At 48.2% G+C, this 17,752-nt stretch overlaps 4 protein-coding genes across 14 annotated transcripts; 1 reads left to right on the top strand and 3 right to left on the bottom strand.

Moving 5' to 3' along the window:
- Positions 1-275: 275 nt before the first annotated feature.
- Positions 276-968, bottom strand: LOC1276810 (uncharacterized). The gene is made up of 2 exons (XM_316202.4): positions 703-968; positions 276-629 (listed from the first exon to the last, which is right to left on the bottom strand). The coding sequence occupies exons 1-2, from the start codon at positions 851-853 to the stop codon at positions 376-378; spliced, it is 405 nt and encodes a 134-aa protein (XP_316202.4). The 5' UTR covers positions 854-968; the 3' UTR covers positions 276-375.
- Positions 969-1,106: 138 nt separating this feature from the next.
- On the bottom strand, positions 1,107-6,915 carry LOC1276809 (uncharacterized). Of its 8 annotated transcripts, none has more exons than XM_316201.5 (8): positions 6,757-6,915; positions 5,730-6,034; positions 5,427-5,637; positions 4,569-4,734; positions 4,319-4,483; positions 4,130-4,236; positions 3,441-4,004; positions 1,107-3,355 (listed from the first exon to the last, which is right to left on the bottom strand). In XM_316201.5, the coding sequence occupies exons 2-8, from the start codon at positions 5,730-5,732 to the stop codon at positions 2,682-2,684; spliced, it is 1,890 nt and encodes a 629-aa protein (XP_316201.5). In that variant the 5' UTR covers positions 5,733-6,034; positions 6,757-6,915; the 3' UTR covers positions 1,107-2,681. The 8 variants fall into 8 exon arrangements, with proteins under 8 accessions (XP_316201.5, XP_061503579.1, XP_001688793.2 ...); XM_061647595.1 differs by having other exon boundaries at positions 6,710-6,904; XM_001688741.2 differs by having other exon boundaries at positions 5,730-6,055; positions 6,757-6,903.
- Positions 6,916-7,071: 156 nt separating this feature from the next.
- On the bottom strand, positions 7,072-9,786 carry LOC1276808 (ATP-dependent RNA helicase DHX33). The gene is made up of 3 exons (XM_556838.4): positions 9,342-9,786; positions 8,585-9,272; positions 7,072-8,515 (listed from the first exon to the last, which is right to left on the bottom strand). Exons 1-3 carry the CDS (start codon positions 9,587-9,589, stop codon positions 7,304-7,306), a joined length of 2,148 nt encoding a protein of 715 aa, XP_556838.4. The 5' UTR covers positions 9,590-9,786; the 3' UTR covers positions 7,072-7,303.
- A 951-nt stretch (positions 9,787-10,737) lies between these two features.
- Positions 10,738-17,752, top strand: LOC1276807 (monocyte to macrophage differentiation factor). 4 transcript variants are annotated; one of them, XM_061640905.1, is made up of 4 exons: positions 10,738-10,850; positions 14,054-14,569; positions 14,889-15,248; positions 15,321-17,752. In XM_061640905.1, the coding sequence occupies exons 2-4, from the start codon at positions 14,129-14,131 to the stop codon at positions 15,627-15,629; spliced, it is 1,110 nt and encodes a 369-aa protein (XP_061496889.1). In that variant the 5' UTR covers positions 10,738-10,850; positions 14,054-14,128; the 3' UTR covers positions 15,630-17,752. The 4 variants fall into 4 exon arrangements, with proteins under 4 accessions (XP_061496889.1, XP_061496890.1, XP_061496891.1 ...); XM_061640906.1 differs by having other exon boundaries at positions 10,774-10,866; XM_061640907.1 differs by having other exon boundaries at positions 10,806-10,933.

Below are 17,752 nucleotides of genomic sequence, written 5' to 3'. Positions count from 1 at the left end.
ACAACAAAAAACAATGGTCAACAGGACATGGAAAGGACAGCCTCCCCCCGGGACAGTGTGGTAGAGGAAGAGCGGACGCCGTACGTATGTGGATTGTTGCAATGAATAAGGGGAGCGGGGGGAAAAGTAATAAAAATAATTGTATATTACTATTACAAAAATATTATATAAATTAAATAAAATTCATACAAAAACCGCATACAACACAACCACAACATCCTCCGCACACAGACACACAAACCCACGTCCACTTCATACGATGTTGCTCGTTATGGTTCGTTATTTAGTGATATCGGTTTCTACTATTTATTAGCTCTACTAACAACAACGATTGAATGCTTTCTCTACTTACGAAACTACCTTAACGAACGAACCCTACTCCTTGGCTTGACTCTCTTCCGCCCTTATCAACAACCGCCGGTCCGGTTCGTTTTTCAGCTCCAGCTCTGCCCGCCTTATCACCCACCGTTCGTCCTGCATTTCCGCCCAGAAGTAGTACTTGCCGCGGGTTTTTGGTCCCCTCACCGGTACAGCAAAGCTATCGATTCTGCCGCCGCCGAACTTTCTGCTTTCCTCTCCGTAATCGAAGCTTAGATCCTTGATCGGCTCGCCGAGCAGTTGTACCGCACCTACGGAATGGGGAAGGGGAGGAATTTGAATGATAAACCACCCGGGAACCGTTCCCAACCACTGCCATCATACCCGGATGAGCTCGGAGCAGTTTGAGCGATTCTTTGTAGTACGGCTGGCTGCGTATTTTGTCCTCCAGCTTCACCTTCATTATCATCGCACAAGTAATCCCACCGATCGCTATGTACGTAGCGGTTTTGGTGAGCGTTTTTAAGGATACCATATTGTCGGCAGCTTCCCACAATTCACTCGTTTTTCTTCTTTACGTGCAGCAAAGCAGAAAAACCGGCAACGGAGTGCAACGCGATCCGGCGATGTTATTGTTTACATCCGATCATGTCATTTTTACGGCCTTTCAGGTTGCGTTTAGCACACCGGGTGCAGTACTTCAAACCAGCTTCTGCAGGGTTCGCTTCATCGTGTGTTCTAAAATTGCATAAACGGTAAAATTGAAAGGAAAGTAGCACTCAAATTACTTTGCTTTCTGATTTCATATACTTAGCATGTTTATTTTCAATATATATATACTTCTTATAGTTTTTGTTGTTGCTGTTTGTTATCACTCCCTCCTCTGTCTAGGTTTGCCTAAATTGTTGTTAAATCAGTTTCAGTTGTGTTCATAATACGGCATACATAACCACGTGTGCAAGTGCTTACATTATCCCGCTTGTTAATTTTTAATCGATTTTCTTCATTCCGCCTTTGCAGCAGAAGACCTGTATCTACTGCTGTCTCATTCATATACGTGTTAGGAGCATGTGTTATTTTTTTGCATGTGCCTTTTGCCATCCCGCACATTAGCACACACGATCTGTTTTGCAATCAATCATCCTCACATCTAGCTTAAATGTAGTAACAACGTTTTTGTTTTGTTTTTTTTTTTCAACAGTCCGTTACAGGAGCTACGGAGCCAGCGTGCGCAACGACCCATTCGCCCCCGTTCCTTCTTAGAGTAGTGTAGTACGCAAAAAAGGGAGAGAAGAAAACAGTGTCGAAAATACAACAGGAATAATTTGCCACTATGTAATATACCTTACTAAATCAAAAGGGGCCTGGGGCAAATTTGGATATAATAACCTGCCAGACACAAAGGGATGGGATAGGATGGGTGATACCTTAAAACCTAGTTTAGCAAAGCTTACAAAGTAATTATTAACGTTCCGTTTCCACCGCACGCAACTGATATAACACTGCGTACGGCTACTAGAGCTCTTTACACCTACATTTCGCGACGTTTTTTCACAAATTCGATTTCGTGCCCGTGTACAGCCAAAAATTGACTAAATAAAAAGCAGCAACCCCTGTCCAGCTGATCTGCAATGTTTTCAAAACCGTAAACCATCGATAAATTTGATAGGGTTGTGTGTGTGTGAACTGTGAGTGAACCGAACCGAGTGGGCAACGATCATTTCGCACTGAAGTGTCTTTCCCAGCCTGCTGCTGCTTGCCTCATCGAAATTGTCGATGAAATTTCGCTCAAACCACCTCGGACGGGTGGATTTTGTCATACAGCAACCAAAACCAAAAGTGTATGCTCATTCATCCCAGCCAGCCATGCGATTTGCGCTTCCCACCGTTCCCTACAACGATCGTGTGCCATTGATTTTAAAATCCTTCTTCTCTCTTTCCTATCGAACCGCTGAGTATGCAACTGCATTGTTGCACATTTCTTTTTCACCCAAGGGTGCGTGCTTTCAACTTGCCCAACTCTTAGTAAGGGATAATTTGTTTCCTATATAACAGAAAATAAGAAACATTTCGTTATATATATATATATATATGCTATCGCGCGTTCGCTTTACGTCCGATTCATCACTTTTATCCTGCACACCTCCACAAACGCTCCCGTGTGCTCCTGGTGCCTGCAATTGGTGCTCGTGTGTAGTATCAGCTAGCTTTCGCTCTCTTCCTTCCTTTAACATGTAACTCCATTGCTTCTTACTTTCCCCTCATAACCACCAAAACGGCGGGCAACATGGACGTATGGACCAGCGCAGACCAGAGGATTCAAGAGCAAATTGGCGTATTATAAATGGCGCATTTCCTGCCGCTTATTCGAGCACTGGCTTTCGAGGTTTGGCCGGTTTCGCCGCCAATGGGGGCGGTGATGAAGCAGAGCTCGACACTGCCGTGGCTGCTGTCGCCGTAGGCGGCATCGGACTTGTCGTAGTGGTGGTGGTGCTGCTGCTGTTGCTTGCATTGACCTCCGTACTCGTCACCTCTGGCATGGGCGCAGTCTCTTCGTCCTGCTGCTGCTGCTGCTGCTGCTGTTCGGTGTCCCTGCTGCTTGCCGAGACTCCGGTTTCATCGTCGGCCGCTTCCTCGCCCGCCATTGGTTTCGTTATCGAGCTGCTCACCGTCGGCGAGGAGGTCGGATCAGCCACGATCGTCGCTGGGGCGGCGGCTACGTTCGCCGACGGGTTGCTGCTGCTGGCCGCATTGAAACTCAAATCGTTCGCATCGAACAGGGAGGACGTTTCCTCGTCCGTCGTTTGCGATATCGAGGCGGCACCATCGCCGGCCTCCCGGTGCAGATGCTGCTGTGCCGACTGGGGCTGCTGGGTCGGCTGGGTCTGCTGCTGCTGCTGCTCGGGCAGCGAATCTTCATCCGGTTCGACGTGTAGGGGCATTTCACCCAGCTTCAAGTTGCTGTTTACCGAGCGAGAGCTGTTGTCTTGCTGCGCATCGTCGCTACGCTGTCGCACCGCCGGTTTAGGTCGTAAATCTACCAACAACAAAAAAAAGACAAGCCAAAATAAGCAATCACACCCTCATACAAGCAGTCAGCATGCGCCAAAAACCGTACATACCCGCCTGTGAATTGTCCTCCGTAAACAGTCCCATAATTGGATTGGAATCGTCCGAACGCTTCAGCCCGCCGACACTGTCCTCATCGGCACTACCGTCCCCGAGCAGTCCGCCAGCACCGGCCGCACCGGTGCCCCCCACGCCGGACGGCAGCTCCTTCGAGGCGAGCGAGCTCATCGTACCCTGCCCGACGAGATGGTGAGGTATGTGCGGGTTATTGCTCGAGCCCGTCGCTGCCACCAGCTGGCCCGGCATCAGCCCGGCCGCACCGCCCTGGGCCGCGGCAATGGCGGCCGCCTGCGACGGCGTGAGCGATTTGCGCGTCTTTTCCGCCTTGCGCCAGAGCGTGATTTCCTGCTGTTTGAAGTACCGCCGGTCTTCGGTGTCAATTAGCACCAGATTGAGGAAGTAGCGGACCGAGAACTTCTTGTTAATCTCGCGCATCGTCACGGTGAGGTCGTACCCGGCGAGAAACACCCGGATCGGTATGCTTTCACCCTTCACCGGCGACCCGTCCATGATTTCGTACTTGGCGATAATTTCGTTCTCCGTGTACATGTTAGGTCCTGCATGAAATGGGGGGGAGAAGGGGTGTTGGGCGGAATGAAAAACGTGTTTAGTGTATTAGCAAAACAGCGGAATTTGGAATGTGTGTAAAGCGTGGAAAAACAAAAACGAAAACAAAACTCACCCGAACCAGTCTGTTCCCGCTTGATGATGGCTATTTCCATGTGTTTAATCTTAATGCGCACCAGCAGAAAATAGATTTTGCCCACAATCACATCCTTTAAGTGGTACCTGGAGCAAAGGGAGAGCAGGAGACAGGCGTTAAAAAGAAGCATTCTCGTATGAATTCCCTTTTTCCCCTCTCGGGACTCACTTGCTCTTGTTGTACTCGAACTCGATGTGCAAACAGTCCTCGATGCCCACCTCCATCTTGATTGGACTGTTTGTGTCCGGATAGCTCGACAGCGTATGCACAGCAATGTCCACCTCCCGCACGATATCACTCAGCCGGCGCACAATCGTCACCCGCAGGAAGTATCTGGCAGTAGGCAGTAGTAACAGAAAATATCGCATAAATCGTACAGCAAACAACAGCGGCAAGCTCAATGCACTGCAGTTCCTACCGTAATCGAACGTTCGAGCCGACGTACACCTCGTACGGTTTCTCCACGTTCGCAAACTCGAACGGATATGACGTGTTCTGGATGAGGTCGCCCGGCCGGGCCAGCTCGCGCACCAGGCTCAGAAAGTCGTGATGATTGCCCCTATCGTAATACAATTCAATTTGACCTGTAACGAACGCGGCACAGCACCATAACGAAACGATTTAGCCGGGAGAAGAAGTAGACGCTTGTTGTTGCTGCGCGCTGCTGTGTTCGCAAACACACACACACACACACACACACAACGCAGATTCATTTATCGAATGGCGCAAACCCTTGTGGACTGGTTTAATTTGTGTGTATTAATATCTTGGTGGTGGGCTGAAAAGTCAACAAATTGATAAAACTGCCTGCCACTAGCTGTTACAGAGGGAGCGATGATGATGACGTCTGCCGTTTGGCCTAGCTGCTCTGATAAGAATTCTGCGGCCGTGCGAGCTTCTCGCCCTATAAGCAAATTGTTTTTTATCCGAATTCCAACAATGTCTGTGGGTGACGAAATGCACCGACAGAAACCAATTGACCGGAATTGATATGTAGGTCTAATTCGCTTTAAAAAGGGTATCGAATTCAACAAAATCAAGTCAAATCTGTTCTGCCCTTTACGCGAAATTGGCACAAACCAGCGTTTGGCGCAAACACATACACACGCCAGCACCGGAACCCTCCCTCCGCGGTGCAGCGATATGACCAGCGACGGGGTCGGCACACGTACACACACACACACACACACACACACACATACAGCGATTGGTGGTGGATCGCTGCGCATCCATACAAATAACGCACAGCAGCAGCGGCGGCGGCAGCTATACTCACCGATAAGCTCGATTTTGATACCCTGGTGTTCCAGCTTGCTGCCCGGTTTTTTGAGCGTAATGTTCACCTTTCCGCCCACCGTTTCGCCGTCGTAGTACAGCAGGTACTTGTCCTTCTTGCCGTCCTCTGTTTTGATTTCCGCCTGCTGCCGGTTTTCGGCCCCATCGAACACGACGTCGATGTCGGCCGACTGGCCAAACCGGAGGAAATTCTAGAAGGCGGAGGAAAAGACCCGGAAAACCATTTAGCATCATTGATCCAGCAGTAGGGCCGATTCGAGCAGTTTGGTAGTGCAAGGCTTACCATGATGATTGGTTCGGTTCGGTTTGGTTTGGGATGGATTTCCCGGTTTGTGCACCACTCACAGTAGGGGGACGACCGCTGTTCGGAGTTTCGGGATCAATTCAGCCAGCGCAGTCTATCCTCCCTAATCACCAATTGACTTTGTGCGGTGCTTTTGTTCTCCCTATCTCTCTCACACACGCACTCTCCCTCTCTTTCTCTCACTCTTCTTCACTCTCTTTCACTTCCGCTTCTTATCACCAGGGGCTCACGGATATGGGCAGTGTAAGCGCACGTTAGTGAACAGCCGGAACCGCACGGTCGCACTGCAATCGATTAAGATTTGGCTGCTGGTTGGTGGTGGGGGCAGAGTGTAAGCACAACAAACATACGGGCCAAATCTAGCACCCCCTACACACACACACACAAACACACACACACGCACACAGGCGCGCACTCAATGCATACAGACGCACACATACACAAACACACACGGAGGCCTCTGTGAAAGCTGTTCGTGCGGAACACACACGGCGGTGGGCTTTACACACTTTTCGCCTCAATTAACGCGGTACGTGACGTGTGTATGTGTGTGTGTGTGTGTATGTGACAGTCTGGGCCTAAAACCAGAACACCACTTCCGGACCCCACCTCTACTGCTGGGGGGAGAATGATTTGATGCGGCTTCCGTTCCCTCCTCTGCTGGGGCAAGAGTGAGTCTGCGGTTTTTTTGTCTCTCTCTCTCGTCTCGTCTGCACTTTTACACGGTGTGAGATGCGTTTTGTTGCCACTTTTCGTGGTGAAGAACACTTTTGCAGTGGGAAAAGGGTAGTGAGTGGATAAATTTCGGTGGAATGCACCACCGCCTCGCCCCACACCAAGAACAGGCTGTGCAACTCTGTTGAGACAAACGACGACAACGACGACGACAACGACGAGGACGACGACTGGACTTGCCCGAGAGGGTTCGCTGGAGCCGATTGTATTATATAAGAACGCGCCGCACACAGCACGCACAATGCACTCAATCCTCGATTTCCTTTCGTACCGTCGGGGAAAGCACTTTTCCCGTGCTCTGGCGAGTGAGAATATTCCCTTTTTTCGACACTTTTCCGCGCCGCTAGGTCGTCGTTCGTGGTGTCTTTCTTCGTTTCGTTCGTGAATCAGTTTTTTTTTGTCCAATTAGCACAAATTGACGACTGCTGTCAGTTTCTGCTTTGATGGCTGCTGTCAAATTCCCAAATGTGAGGGGTAGGACAGTTTACCTACAGATTTACTTTACCGCGTTTCGAACGATCAATTTTCGGATGTTTTTCTAAATCGCTAGCAAAAGAAAAAGAAAAAATCGATTGCTCTGAAAATGTTGGTAAATAGTTCATGAAGAATGTATTTTACAAATGAGAAATGCCACGTGATGATTGTTTTTTTTTTCTTCAAATTTTACACTTAGTTCAACTAAGCAACGGACGTTTCCAAAACATTCGTTGAAAGATTGCGCGCGTGCGATGATGGGGCACACGCACAACTCGCCGCTTCCCCACTTAATCGCTAGGAAAATTAGTTAGCTAACGCAACGGAATACTTCCAGAAAGTATTCATTTGTGCGATTGGAACGCCCGGAAGTGGTTCTCCTTGAAGCCCTTCGTCTGGTACTGGCTCACGTTCGGCACCACCTCATCGATCCACGCCGGATCGATTTCGGTCACGTTGCGCAGATAGTTGAGTCGCGTCGCCACCAGCTCGGTGTAGACGACGACCGGGGGCCGGAATTTCCCGCACACCGCGCTGGACGGATGTATGCGCGCCTTCAGTGCGCTGGTCGAGGTAAGGTACAGGTGGTCCGGCTGCTTCGTGGCAATGTTCGCAAACAGCCCGGTCAGCAAACACTTGGCGACGGGGGTCGTATCCTTCCCGCACGTGCTGCTCGGCAGGTCAAGCGCTTTGCAAATTTCGCTCAGCTGCTCCCGGATCGAGGCCACGTGCGTTAGGTTGCGCTCGTTGAGGAAGTTGTCGAAGCACCAGACCTTCGGTTTGGCCCGCGTCTTAAACTCGTTGAACACGTTCAGCAGCGTGATGTGGTCGCCCGAGCGGTCGAAAAACTTGGAGTGTGCGATCAGCATCTGTTCGCGCTTGTGCACACTGTTGGTAAAGACGTTCTCGCCCGACAGCATCGCGATGATGGTGAGCATCTCCTCCAGGCAGCCGAACTTGGGCGCGGAAAGCAACATCTTGGAGTACTTGGGATCGAGCGGAAAGCGGGCCATCTTGGTGCCGAGCGCGGTCAGGATGGGGTTTTCCACCGAGGAGATCGCATTCAGCGCCTTCAGCTCGAGCAGCCCGCCCACGATCGCCTCCTCCGGCGGTTTGTCGATAAAGTCAAAGTCTTTGTAGTTGACGCCCATCACGAGCAGGTTCAGGATGGTGGCGGCCATGTTGCAGCGCAGAATCTCCGGCATCGTCATCTTTTCCAAATGCCCGTACACTTCCTTGGAGTACGTGCGGTAGCAAACGCCATCGCTCAAACGCCCCGCACGGCCTGTCCGCTGGTGGGCTTGCGCCTGCGATATCCAGGACACCTTCAGCATGTCCATCCCCGTGATGGGATCGTACGAGCGTACCTTCGCGCGGCCACAATCCACCACATACCGGATGCCGTTGATCGTAATGGACGTTTCGGCAATGTTGGTCGCAAATATTACCTTCCGCACGTTACCCGGCGCAGCGTTGAACACGTCCAACTGTTGGTTCTGTGGCAGCGCGGCGTACATTGGATGAACGGCAAGCTTTGGCAGGTCGGGCGAGAAGCTCTAAAAGTGCAGAAAACATCATTAGCGAATGTATGAGAGCATGCACGCGCTCACAGGCGTGTCCTATACCTTAGCCAAGCGTCGCATCTTGCCAACTGTGGCTTCTATTTCTTCCTGACCGGTTAGGAACACCAGCACATCGCCGGCCGGTTGCGTTTGGTGGATCTCTACCACTGTCTTCAGACACGCCTCGATGTAATGCATTTTCTCCACCATCTGGTACACCTTCACCTGGTACGTGCGGCCTTGCAGGTATACGATCGGACAGTCGGAAAAGTAGCTCGCAAAATGGTCACAGTCCATCGTGGCCGACATGATGATCACCTTCAGCGGCGTCATGCGCTTGAGGGCTCGTATCTGTTGCGCTTTCTTTACCACTCCCAGCAGCACATCCGTCGCGATGGTCCGTTCGTGCACCTCGTCCAGTATGATCACGTTGTAGTTGCGCAGCTGCCGATCGGACAGCGCCTCCCGGCACAGTATACCATCGGTCATGTACTTAACCTGCGTGTTTTCCGACGTCATGTCCTCGAAGCGCACCGTATAGCCAACCAAATCGCCCAGATTGGTGCCCATCTCCTGCGCGACCCATTTCGCTACGGTAATAGCGGCCACTCGGCGCGGTTGCGTGATGGCAATCATTTTGTCCCCGTTCAGTCCCGCCTCGTAGATGAACTGTGGCATCTGGGTGGTTTTTCCGCTGCCCGTCTCACCCAGCACGATGATCGTGGACGACTTTCGCACCATTTCCATCAGCCTGCGGATGGGAGGATGGGGTAGCATGAAGCAACAAAACCGCGTGGGAGTGTGGTGTTGGTAAACTTACGATTTGCGCACCGAGTAGATGGGCAACGACAGGCGTTGCTGTTTCGCCTGCTCCTGCTTCATGTAGGAGCGTGAGTATTGATTGCCCAGACTGCTGTTGCGACTCGAAAGTCCGGAATCCATCGTTACGGCCGGGCTTTTCTTATTAATTTTACTGGTTGAAGTTCGGCACGCCGGAAAATAAACAACCCGCACCGATTCCAAAACACGCCGCCTCACAATTGACAGCGTTCGGGGCCCGTACAACATGGCGAGGATTTTTAACGTTCGAATATTGCTGTATCTCGCTCATTTTCTCTACCCTTCCTTTACTTTCCTACAGTGCTCTTTTCAAAGAGTCTCCCACTTCACCAAGAACGCTTCGTCCATTTTTGTTCATATGCCTTTCGTTCACCTCATATGCCGAGGTGTGTTTGTTCTCGCTCCTTGTGTCATGCCATCTCTTTCGCACCTTATGGACGTATGGAAAATGTAAACAAGCTCGGTGGTTGATGTGAATGTGGAGTGAACAATTTTGTCTTACTTTTTACCCTTTTCCATGTCCTTTTTACGTTGCAGATTGTCTATTGATACAGGGTTTTCCGATGGAACTCAAGACCGCGGGACACTTTGATGAATCGGCGGGAGTCAGTCGCAAGACTGCGGAACGATACATGAAAGAGTTGACGATACTGGGATCTGTATCGCAAGACTGCGGCACACTTTTTCGAGCACATTATCGCCTCGCAGAGACATATGGTCTGATCAATACCGGCATTCCTCAATTCCCTCAGCGCCTCAAGGCCACAATCGAATGAAGACATTTCATAAAAATCCACCAGAGGATCAGCTGATGCATAAGCGGAACATGTACGAGAAAGTGAGACGGAGGAGCGCAGATGCTAATGGCACACACATTAAATGGAGTAGCCCGTGGGGTCTTTGAGAGAGAGGTGGTGGAGTAGTGGAGTGTATTTATTTATTTGGCCATTTAATTTTGTCCACCAACACAATCGCACACAAGCGCGAGCTTTTTGTCGATCATCTTGAACCCTCCCTCGCTTGAAACGACTTACAAAAACAATCGCCAGCGAGGAAAAATCGGACGGATTCGGAGCATTGGGGAGCTCGTGAAAACTGGGTTTTGACAAGCATGGTGAGAGTTTATGCGCTAGCGTTGAAATGTTGGGTTTAAAATTACCGTTGATATGTGATGATTTTTGGCGATTAATTGCAACTAGTTTAGTTTGCTGACAGTAAAAAAAATGTTAACTAATTTCAATAGCATTATCACCTCATACAATCACAATTTCTCAATTCCAATAACCAAAGCATCAAACCGCTAGTACCCAAAGTGTCAAATAGTTTTTGTTTCTTTTTTTCCCTCATCGGCCAGCTGTCATTCACGGATCGGGGGGGCAGGTAGCATGCACACACACACACACCTCTGCACGTTCCATTCATTCGCTCGTTGGTTGTTGACTTCTTCTCGTGGCGCACGCTTCGCTCCTGTTCTGTGTTTCTGCAAGCAGTACGTGTTTCAAGAAGTATTAAACGAAATGTTCAATTAAAAGCTTCTAGTTTATGTGCAATCGTAGATAGATTTAGTGCATGGTAGGAAAATGCATGTGTATCTTACATTGGTGATTTCCATATCGCTGGAAAAGCCAATGGAAATGAAGCACTTCCTTCCTTTCGTTTCGTGTGGTGTGGTGTCTTGTGTGTATCTCTTTGCAAAAAAAACCCATCTGTTAGTGCCCTACTTTCCTCAACGCCGAGCATAATTATTCTCCCATTCACGAAAGTGGCCATGAGCTTGCTTAAAAAGTGCATGTGCAGGGCCAATGCAGCCGTGTGTGAACCTGTTCTTCTGCACGTTTTGGCCAAACTGGTGCTGCTGCTGCTACAAAGTGTTGTTTAGAGCGGATTTCGTAAAAGTAGCTGAGCCTGCTTTATGCGCCGTGCCATGTGTTGGTTTTTTTGTTGTTGTTGTTCTTGTATCGCGTGTGCCGTAAGTGCAAGTGGATAATGTTGCAAGCCATGGTCAGGCGCCCGAGGCGAAGTTGCATTAGGCAGCAGATAATTATCTCCTCCTCGGCGGTACTCGTGTACCTACCCACCAAAATGCCTTATCCATGCGAAATGTTAAAACCCAGACAGACAGCGGTTTCGTGTTTCTCGTCGCACCGGGATGGAAAGAGCATGTAGTAGCGCCGCCCTGAACCAATGAATTGAATCCACACACAACCACGGGAACGGTTCTCCCAATCATGTGGCCATGGGTAATTGAATAATCGACTCAAGATGGCAAATTACCACACATTGTAGGGAGGGCAGGCGCGGCAGCAGGCTTCTTCTCCAGCCTTTAACGAGTTTAACTAATTCACAAAAGGAAAAACGAAACACGACATTCTGCAGCTGCAACCCGGCAACATGCGCATCGTGCTGGATAAGAGGAAATGCACACAGAAAGAGAGAAAGAGAGAGAGAGGGAGATAAGTAGCATTGCTAACCTCCTGCACAAATAACTCACTGACAGGACGAAGGATCGATAAAACCATTCAGCTATCTACGCCCCTGAAGGCCTAATTAGAAGCACAACACTTCCTGCGGCATCTAATTCCATAGCTTATCCTTATCAACAATCCAATAGTTCTAAACGATTTCGAAACATTCTATTTAATGAGGCCAGCGACTTGATCGCCTTCTTATCTTTTGGAAGCGACTGCAGGAACAAAACGAAATAACCAGTTACCACCACCTGTTAGCAGCCGCTGTGCAAGGAGGACCGGCGGCAAACGGTTCTTGTTACGAGCGACGCGCGTGTTCGCGCTGTAATCCAATTCCGACTCCGACTCGCCGTTAGGTTATTTTTATCGGCAAACGTGCGACACAACACACAGGCGGGTCGGTTCCATACCAAATGCGTTGCTTCCTCCATGCTGGCAACGTTAAGGACACAAATCCATTTATGCGCTGTATGCGGGGTTTGTCCTCCTTGTCCGTCTCGCGGGGGCCGACGTGAAGTTGATGGATTAGATTTCTTCACACGATGGTAGCAGCCGAGCTTTTCGCACACCGTTTTGAAGCAAAGAGTGTCGAAAAGCACACCCAACAAATGCTGTGGTTGTCCAATTAAATGATTACCATGGCTACGTGTGCCATTGAACCCTGTGATTGATGGCTCGCGGATGGGATAATCGTTCGAGTTGCATGTTCTTCTAATGTTGCCTGGCAACAATTAAATTCTTCAACCCCAATCGCTTTTCCCCCCTTTAATCGTGAAGGAATTTAACCCGAGCGACGATGGTGTGCGGCCAGCTGATGGCCGTGATTTCAGCACCACACACTAACTGTACAGCCGTAGTGGAATCGTTCATTGAAAAGTGAAACGCGACTAGGTGCATGCGCTTAACTAGGTGAGATTTGTTTAACTTGCCTAAAAATAAACACCACTATGTGGCCAAGCGTGCCGTTACATTGTGCAGGGAAAAACGCGGTACAGGTTCCTACTGCAACCGATGGTCGATGGCGCAAAGGCGCAGCTTACAAGAACAGGTGTGTGCTGGTTGGCGTATAGCGCCAAGCATGGCTGAGATTTCGCAACACATACCGAGGCACCAGCCAGCACACAGCGCTCGTCTTAGTACACCGGTAATTGGCGTAATTGAATTTGAATGTCAAGGTACGGGCTGGGTGGGTGCGCGAGAGATATACCTTTTTTCCTCGAAAATAGATGACCTTTCAATAGAGGAATATTTGAAAAGGTGAATGTTTTCACAAAAAAACACAATTTTAATCCAATATCTGGGAGTAAAGAAATATTACTTCCCACGACGTACCTGCTCATACTCATTAATATCTTCTTTTTAACAACTCCTTCGTTTCCCGGGTTTTTTTGTACTATACACCATTTCTGTGTAAACCATTAAACAGGGAGATTCTCCTCTCTCCCTGCGGGACAAAAACACGTATTTAATTACCTTAAACACTCGCGGCGGCATCGCTTTAGGAATTTCCGTGCGTCATATGGCGAGCAGCTAATCAGTGGGCGCCCGCAAAAAAAAGCGCCTCTTGCGCGGGTTCAACACGGTTCAACTGAAGAGGAACTGTTTTTTTTTGCATCGTTCTCGCATTTCACAGCCTGCCTCGGTAAACGAAACTCTCGCTGTGGATGATTTATGATCTCAGCTGCCTTTTTTTCTTCCTTCAATGGATTTATTATGTCTGCAAAATATCTTCCGTACAAGTGTTGCGGCAAAGCGAAGAGCCAAACCGGATTACATACATGCCACAGTGTGGTGAACACAGGAGTGAAAGATAACGCGCTGAAAATGCATTCGAAATTTAGCTCGAAACTCAACCAGCAACCAAGTAACAGTGTTGATGATTGAAAGCGTGCATTTTTATTTGTAAACAAAGCATGATTGTTTATCGCCGCCCGGTCTGATACGGTCGGAGGGGTCAGCATCATGCTGCGGCTAGTCCTCAGGCACGCCATGTGCGTTTGGCGAACACGCGGTGCGAGAGGTTATTATCGCGTGTGTGTGTGTGTGTCGTGGTGTTGTGTCTCGCTTATCTCGCCCATCCCGAATCGGACGAATACGGTCAAAACGTACGAACGAAGGGCATCACGTTACAAAGCACCACATCGAAAATTGTTTATTTATGCTGCTCGTGTATGATGTGTGTAGCTAGCTATATTTTTATAACTTTTTTTTAATTTATGTTCAGCTCGCCGCTCTGTGCGAACCCAGGAACCGGACCTAACTGCCGCAGAACAAGCGCGCGCCACGTATAACATCAAAGATGCAGGATGGTCTCATTTCCCGCGCCGGGGCAGCTATCTGTAACGACACCTATCCTGCCAAGGGATCAGCCAACTACAACGTTCCACCAGTGGACGGAGGAGCGGGTCAATACTCTCCCTCGAAAGCATGTGTCCATCAACATCACCCGACCCGACAGCAGCAGCCGCCCTCTCCGCAGCACACGCCGTGTGGAGACTTTAAGCTCTGCGGGTACGACGGTACTACGATGAGCTGTGGTCCGCTAGGTGATGAGTGTTTACCAAGCAGCACCGGTGGAAGTCCACTGACCGGCCGTACCGGAAAGGCGGACCTGTTTGGTGTGCTGGAGTTTTGGCTACAGCTACGCTACGACCTATCGACGCTACCGTGGGAACAATTGCAAACGATCCAGCTCAAGAACCCCCGTGCCGCACCGGGCTGTGCGTACATTCCGACAAAGGTATGTGTTTGTTTGTTTGTTTGATAAGCACGAAGCATCGTTATCGCAAAAGGATGAAGATCGAGATGGTAGATAACAGTTTACGACCGAGATTACGATAAAGGAATCGCGGCAAGATAGGACGCTTTTTATAGCCTTTTGATAAAACCATCAAGAAAGCGCAAGTGATTGATCATTGCTACCGCTAAGGAATGCGTTGTGAATCATGTTGTTTGTATGAAACGACCTTTACACCCCTGCCACAACATCACGTAGCGATTCTTCAGCGCTTTGTTTGCAACAGCAACTAACAGCTCCGTTTATCTGTCCCGTTCTGTAGGTGGAACACATTGCCAACATAGTCACGCACGGTACCTGGGTACTGCCGTCGATGTATGCCGCCCTCTACCTTTACGGGCGCAGCCACACGCCCGCCCAAACGCTTGCGGCCATCATCTATGGGGCGGCCCTTTCGATGCTGTTCTTTGTCTCGACCTGCTTCCACTGCGTCTGCTACTGTAACCACAATCGGCCGCTGAAGGATGCGCTGCATCGATGCGATCGTGCGATGATCTACATCTTCATCGCCGGCTCGTACTATCCGTGGCTCAGCCTGGGACATACGACCCACCCGCAGATAGTGTCCGTGGTAAAGTGGAGCGTTTGGGTGATGGCCGTGCTCGGCATTGTTTATCAACAGGTAAATTCACATTTATTTAAACATTTTTTATTAATTTTCTGTAAATTAATTGCCGCCTTTTCTCTTGTACAGATGTACCACGAACGGTACAAGTGCCTGGAGACGTTCTTCTACGTGGTGATCGGACTCGGCCCATCGGTCGTGATTGTGCTGTGGGGCCACGAGTTTACCGGTATGGCCGAGCTAAAGTTTGGCGGCGTGCTGTACATTATCGGTATCGTGTTCTTTAAGTCGGATGGGCTATTCCCTTTCGCGCACGCGATCTGGCATCTGTTTGTGGTGTTTGCCGCATCCGTGCACTACTTTGCCATCATGACCTACCTGTTTCCGGACACGAGCAGCATCGTTTCATCCGCGGTGGAAGGTGCAGCGGCCGGTTAAACTGGCAAAAGGCGATGTGGGTGGCTGGCTTTATTCTTGTTCCCCTTTTCCTTCGTTTATCTCACACTGTTTGTGTTCAAAGCCTTTTGATTAGTTAGGTTTTATTAAGTTTTGTACAGCGTAATTGTAAGTAGACTTTCTTTTTGTGTGGGAGCGCGCTGGTGCGATCCGCTACAGCTAAAAGAAGGTTAAACAGAGTGTATACCAAGGCAAAGGAAGAGGACACACGTTTCCTAGAAACGAAATGATATATTTTTAACGCAACATTTTGGTACCCAGTGTAGCCTGGGAACGTGTGGCTAGCGTGTGTAATAGAGAAAGGAGTTTTGGAGGTGTTCAAGAGTGTGTAAGCTACTGGGTGTGTAGCTGTTGGAACCATTTCCTCCCACCTTTTTTGGGTAAAAATCAAACCTGCTCAATTTACTTTTTCTATCCTTACAATTCATATTGTATTGCATATTGTATAAGCATTTCTGTTTTTTGTTTCTGTCGCTTATTTTGTACGCCTTTTTGGCTGGCAATACTCATGAAGCTGGTGAAAGAGGTTTTTGTTTTCGCTTATACAATTCTTTAAGTGCAACAAAAAGGTCGAAAAAGGCATCTTAAAATGATAGAATCGGTGACGGAAGTCATTTCATTGTAGGCATATTAGTGGTTTCTGTTTGTTGTCTTCTTGTTCTGTCTTATTGTGATACTTAGCATGACTAAGAAAAGTTTATAATATTTAATTAGTTTACAGTTTCTTAATTCCTGTCCCACTTCCCGGACCCTCCCCGGTTGAGGAATTGAACATAGAAAATTAATTATTACGTTATTAGTGGTACAAAACAGTTGTCAGTTGTGGCGACCCCTCCCCACAATATAGCAAGCAAGTTTAGTGCAACTCAAACCACCTAAAAATTAAATGGTCGAACAGAAAGAGCTGAATGATGTTCTTTGTATAAGGTGCAATGTTGTAACACAACATCGACGGGTAGATTTGATATTAACGTTGAGAGCGGCTGGACGCATGGTTGGTGGCGAGCATTGCTGCGTTAGAGTAAGCACACCCATACATAGATGGTGATGTGTATCAAAACCAGTGGAAAAGATAGAAGTCTGAATTATCGTTAGGCAAAAGGCTATATGGATACATTAACATATACCAAACACTAAAACAAAAACAACTCGAAGCCAAAACACAGTACCATTTCGTAGTGGTTAGCTTCATCAACTGACTTCTTCATCCATCTAACGAATAATCCAACAAATGTCTCTCTTGAATGCTACATAAAAAATACTCGATAATAGTAACATTAAACCCACCTTAATAGAGTAGAATGGAATAGAAAAAGGTTTTGTTGCGCTAAATGCTGCAACAAATTAAACAAACGATCCCCCATATTTGCTCAGCTTAGAAAACAGAGAAAACAAACACACGTACAGGCACTAGTGGCATATCGGGTAAACATTACAAACAAAACACTTGGATGAAACAAAAAATGATAAGGAGGGAATTGGGAAACAACTAAATCATTAGTAAAACAACCCAAATTTGATACAAAAATATCAAAATGATAAATTCCACCCCAATACCAATGTAGCCCATCGATAATTAAATTAGAAAAAAAAAACAAACAAACAATTAAATAGGAAATAGGGAAAATGTTCCGAAAAGAGCCAAATAATTCTCGAATTAAAATAGTTTCTCGATTGTGCATATTTCTTCCAGTCCAGTTGACAACATAAGCTCACTTTACAGGGTTTTCCAGGGGTTTTCATAGTTGTGGGACACTTCCATGACTCTTTCCTATTGGAAGTGATCTTTATATATTGGAAATTGGACTCCATGGTACCCGTTTTGGACAGGCTCCTTGGAAATTCCTGCTAGATTTATTCAACAAGGGTGCTATACAGTTCAATTCCCATTACATTAAGTTTATTTCTCGTAGGAAAGTATCCCACAGCTATGAGAACTCCTGGAAACCCCTGTAAAGATCACTTTCAACTAGAAAACACGCTTGGTGTACACCGTACCGTACAGTACAGTTCAATAGACAATGCAATAGGCCAACATCCGCTGAGTATAAACTGATAATAAATGTTGAAACAAATAGTTTGGAATGATAGTACGAACACAAAAA

This window comes from Anopheles gambiae, chromosome 2, assembly GCF_943734735.2.
Source record: "Anopheles gambiae chromosome 2, idAnoGambNW_F1_1, whole genome shotgun sequence".
Classification (NCBI taxonomy): Eukaryota; Metazoa; Arthropoda; class Insecta; order Diptera; family Culicidae; genus Anopheles; species Anopheles gambiae.
This window is presented reverse-complemented; position numbering and strand designations above follow the sequence as displayed.

Coding starts and splice junctions, on each gene's coding strand:
- LOC1276810 (XM_316202.4), bottom strand. CDS start 853: ATGGTATCCTTAAAAACGCTCACCAAAACCGCTACGTACATAGCGATC. Junction 630..702: donor ACTGCTCCGAGCTCATCCGG/GTATGATGGCAG, acceptor CCCATTCCGTAG/GTGCGGTACAACTGCTCGGC.
- LOC1276809 (XM_316201.5), bottom strand. Junction 4,484..4,568: donor GGCTCGAACGTTCGATTACG/GTAGGAACTGCA, acceptor GCCTACTGCCAG/ATACTTCCTGCGGGTGACGA. Junction 4,005..4,129: donor GCGGGAACAGACTGGTTCGG/GTGAGTTTTGTT, acceptor CATTTCATGCAG/GACCTAACATGTACACGGAG.
- LOC1276808 (XM_556838.4), bottom strand. CDS start 9,589: ATGTTGTACGGGCCCCGAACGCTGTCAATTGTGAGGCGGCGTGTTTTG. Junction 9,273..9,341: donor ATCTACTCGGTGCGCAAATC/GTAAGTTTACCA, acceptor TCCCATCCGCAG/GCTGATGGAAATGGTGCGAA. Junction 8,516..8,584: donor AGATGCGACGCTTGGCTAAG/GTATAGGACACG, acceptor CTGCACTTTTAG/AGCTTCTCGCCCGACCTGCC.
- LOC1276807 (XM_061640905.1), top strand. CDS start 14,129: ATGCAGGATGGTCTCATTTCCCGCGCCGGGGCAGCTATCTGTAACGAC. Junction 14,570..14,888: donor GTGCGTACATTCCGACAAAG/GTATGTGTTTGT, acceptor CCCGTTCTGTAG/GTGGAACACATTGCCAACAT. Junction 15,249..15,320: donor TCGGCATTGTTTATCAACAG/GTAAATTCACAT, acceptor TCTCTTGTACAG/ATGTACCACGAACGGTACAA.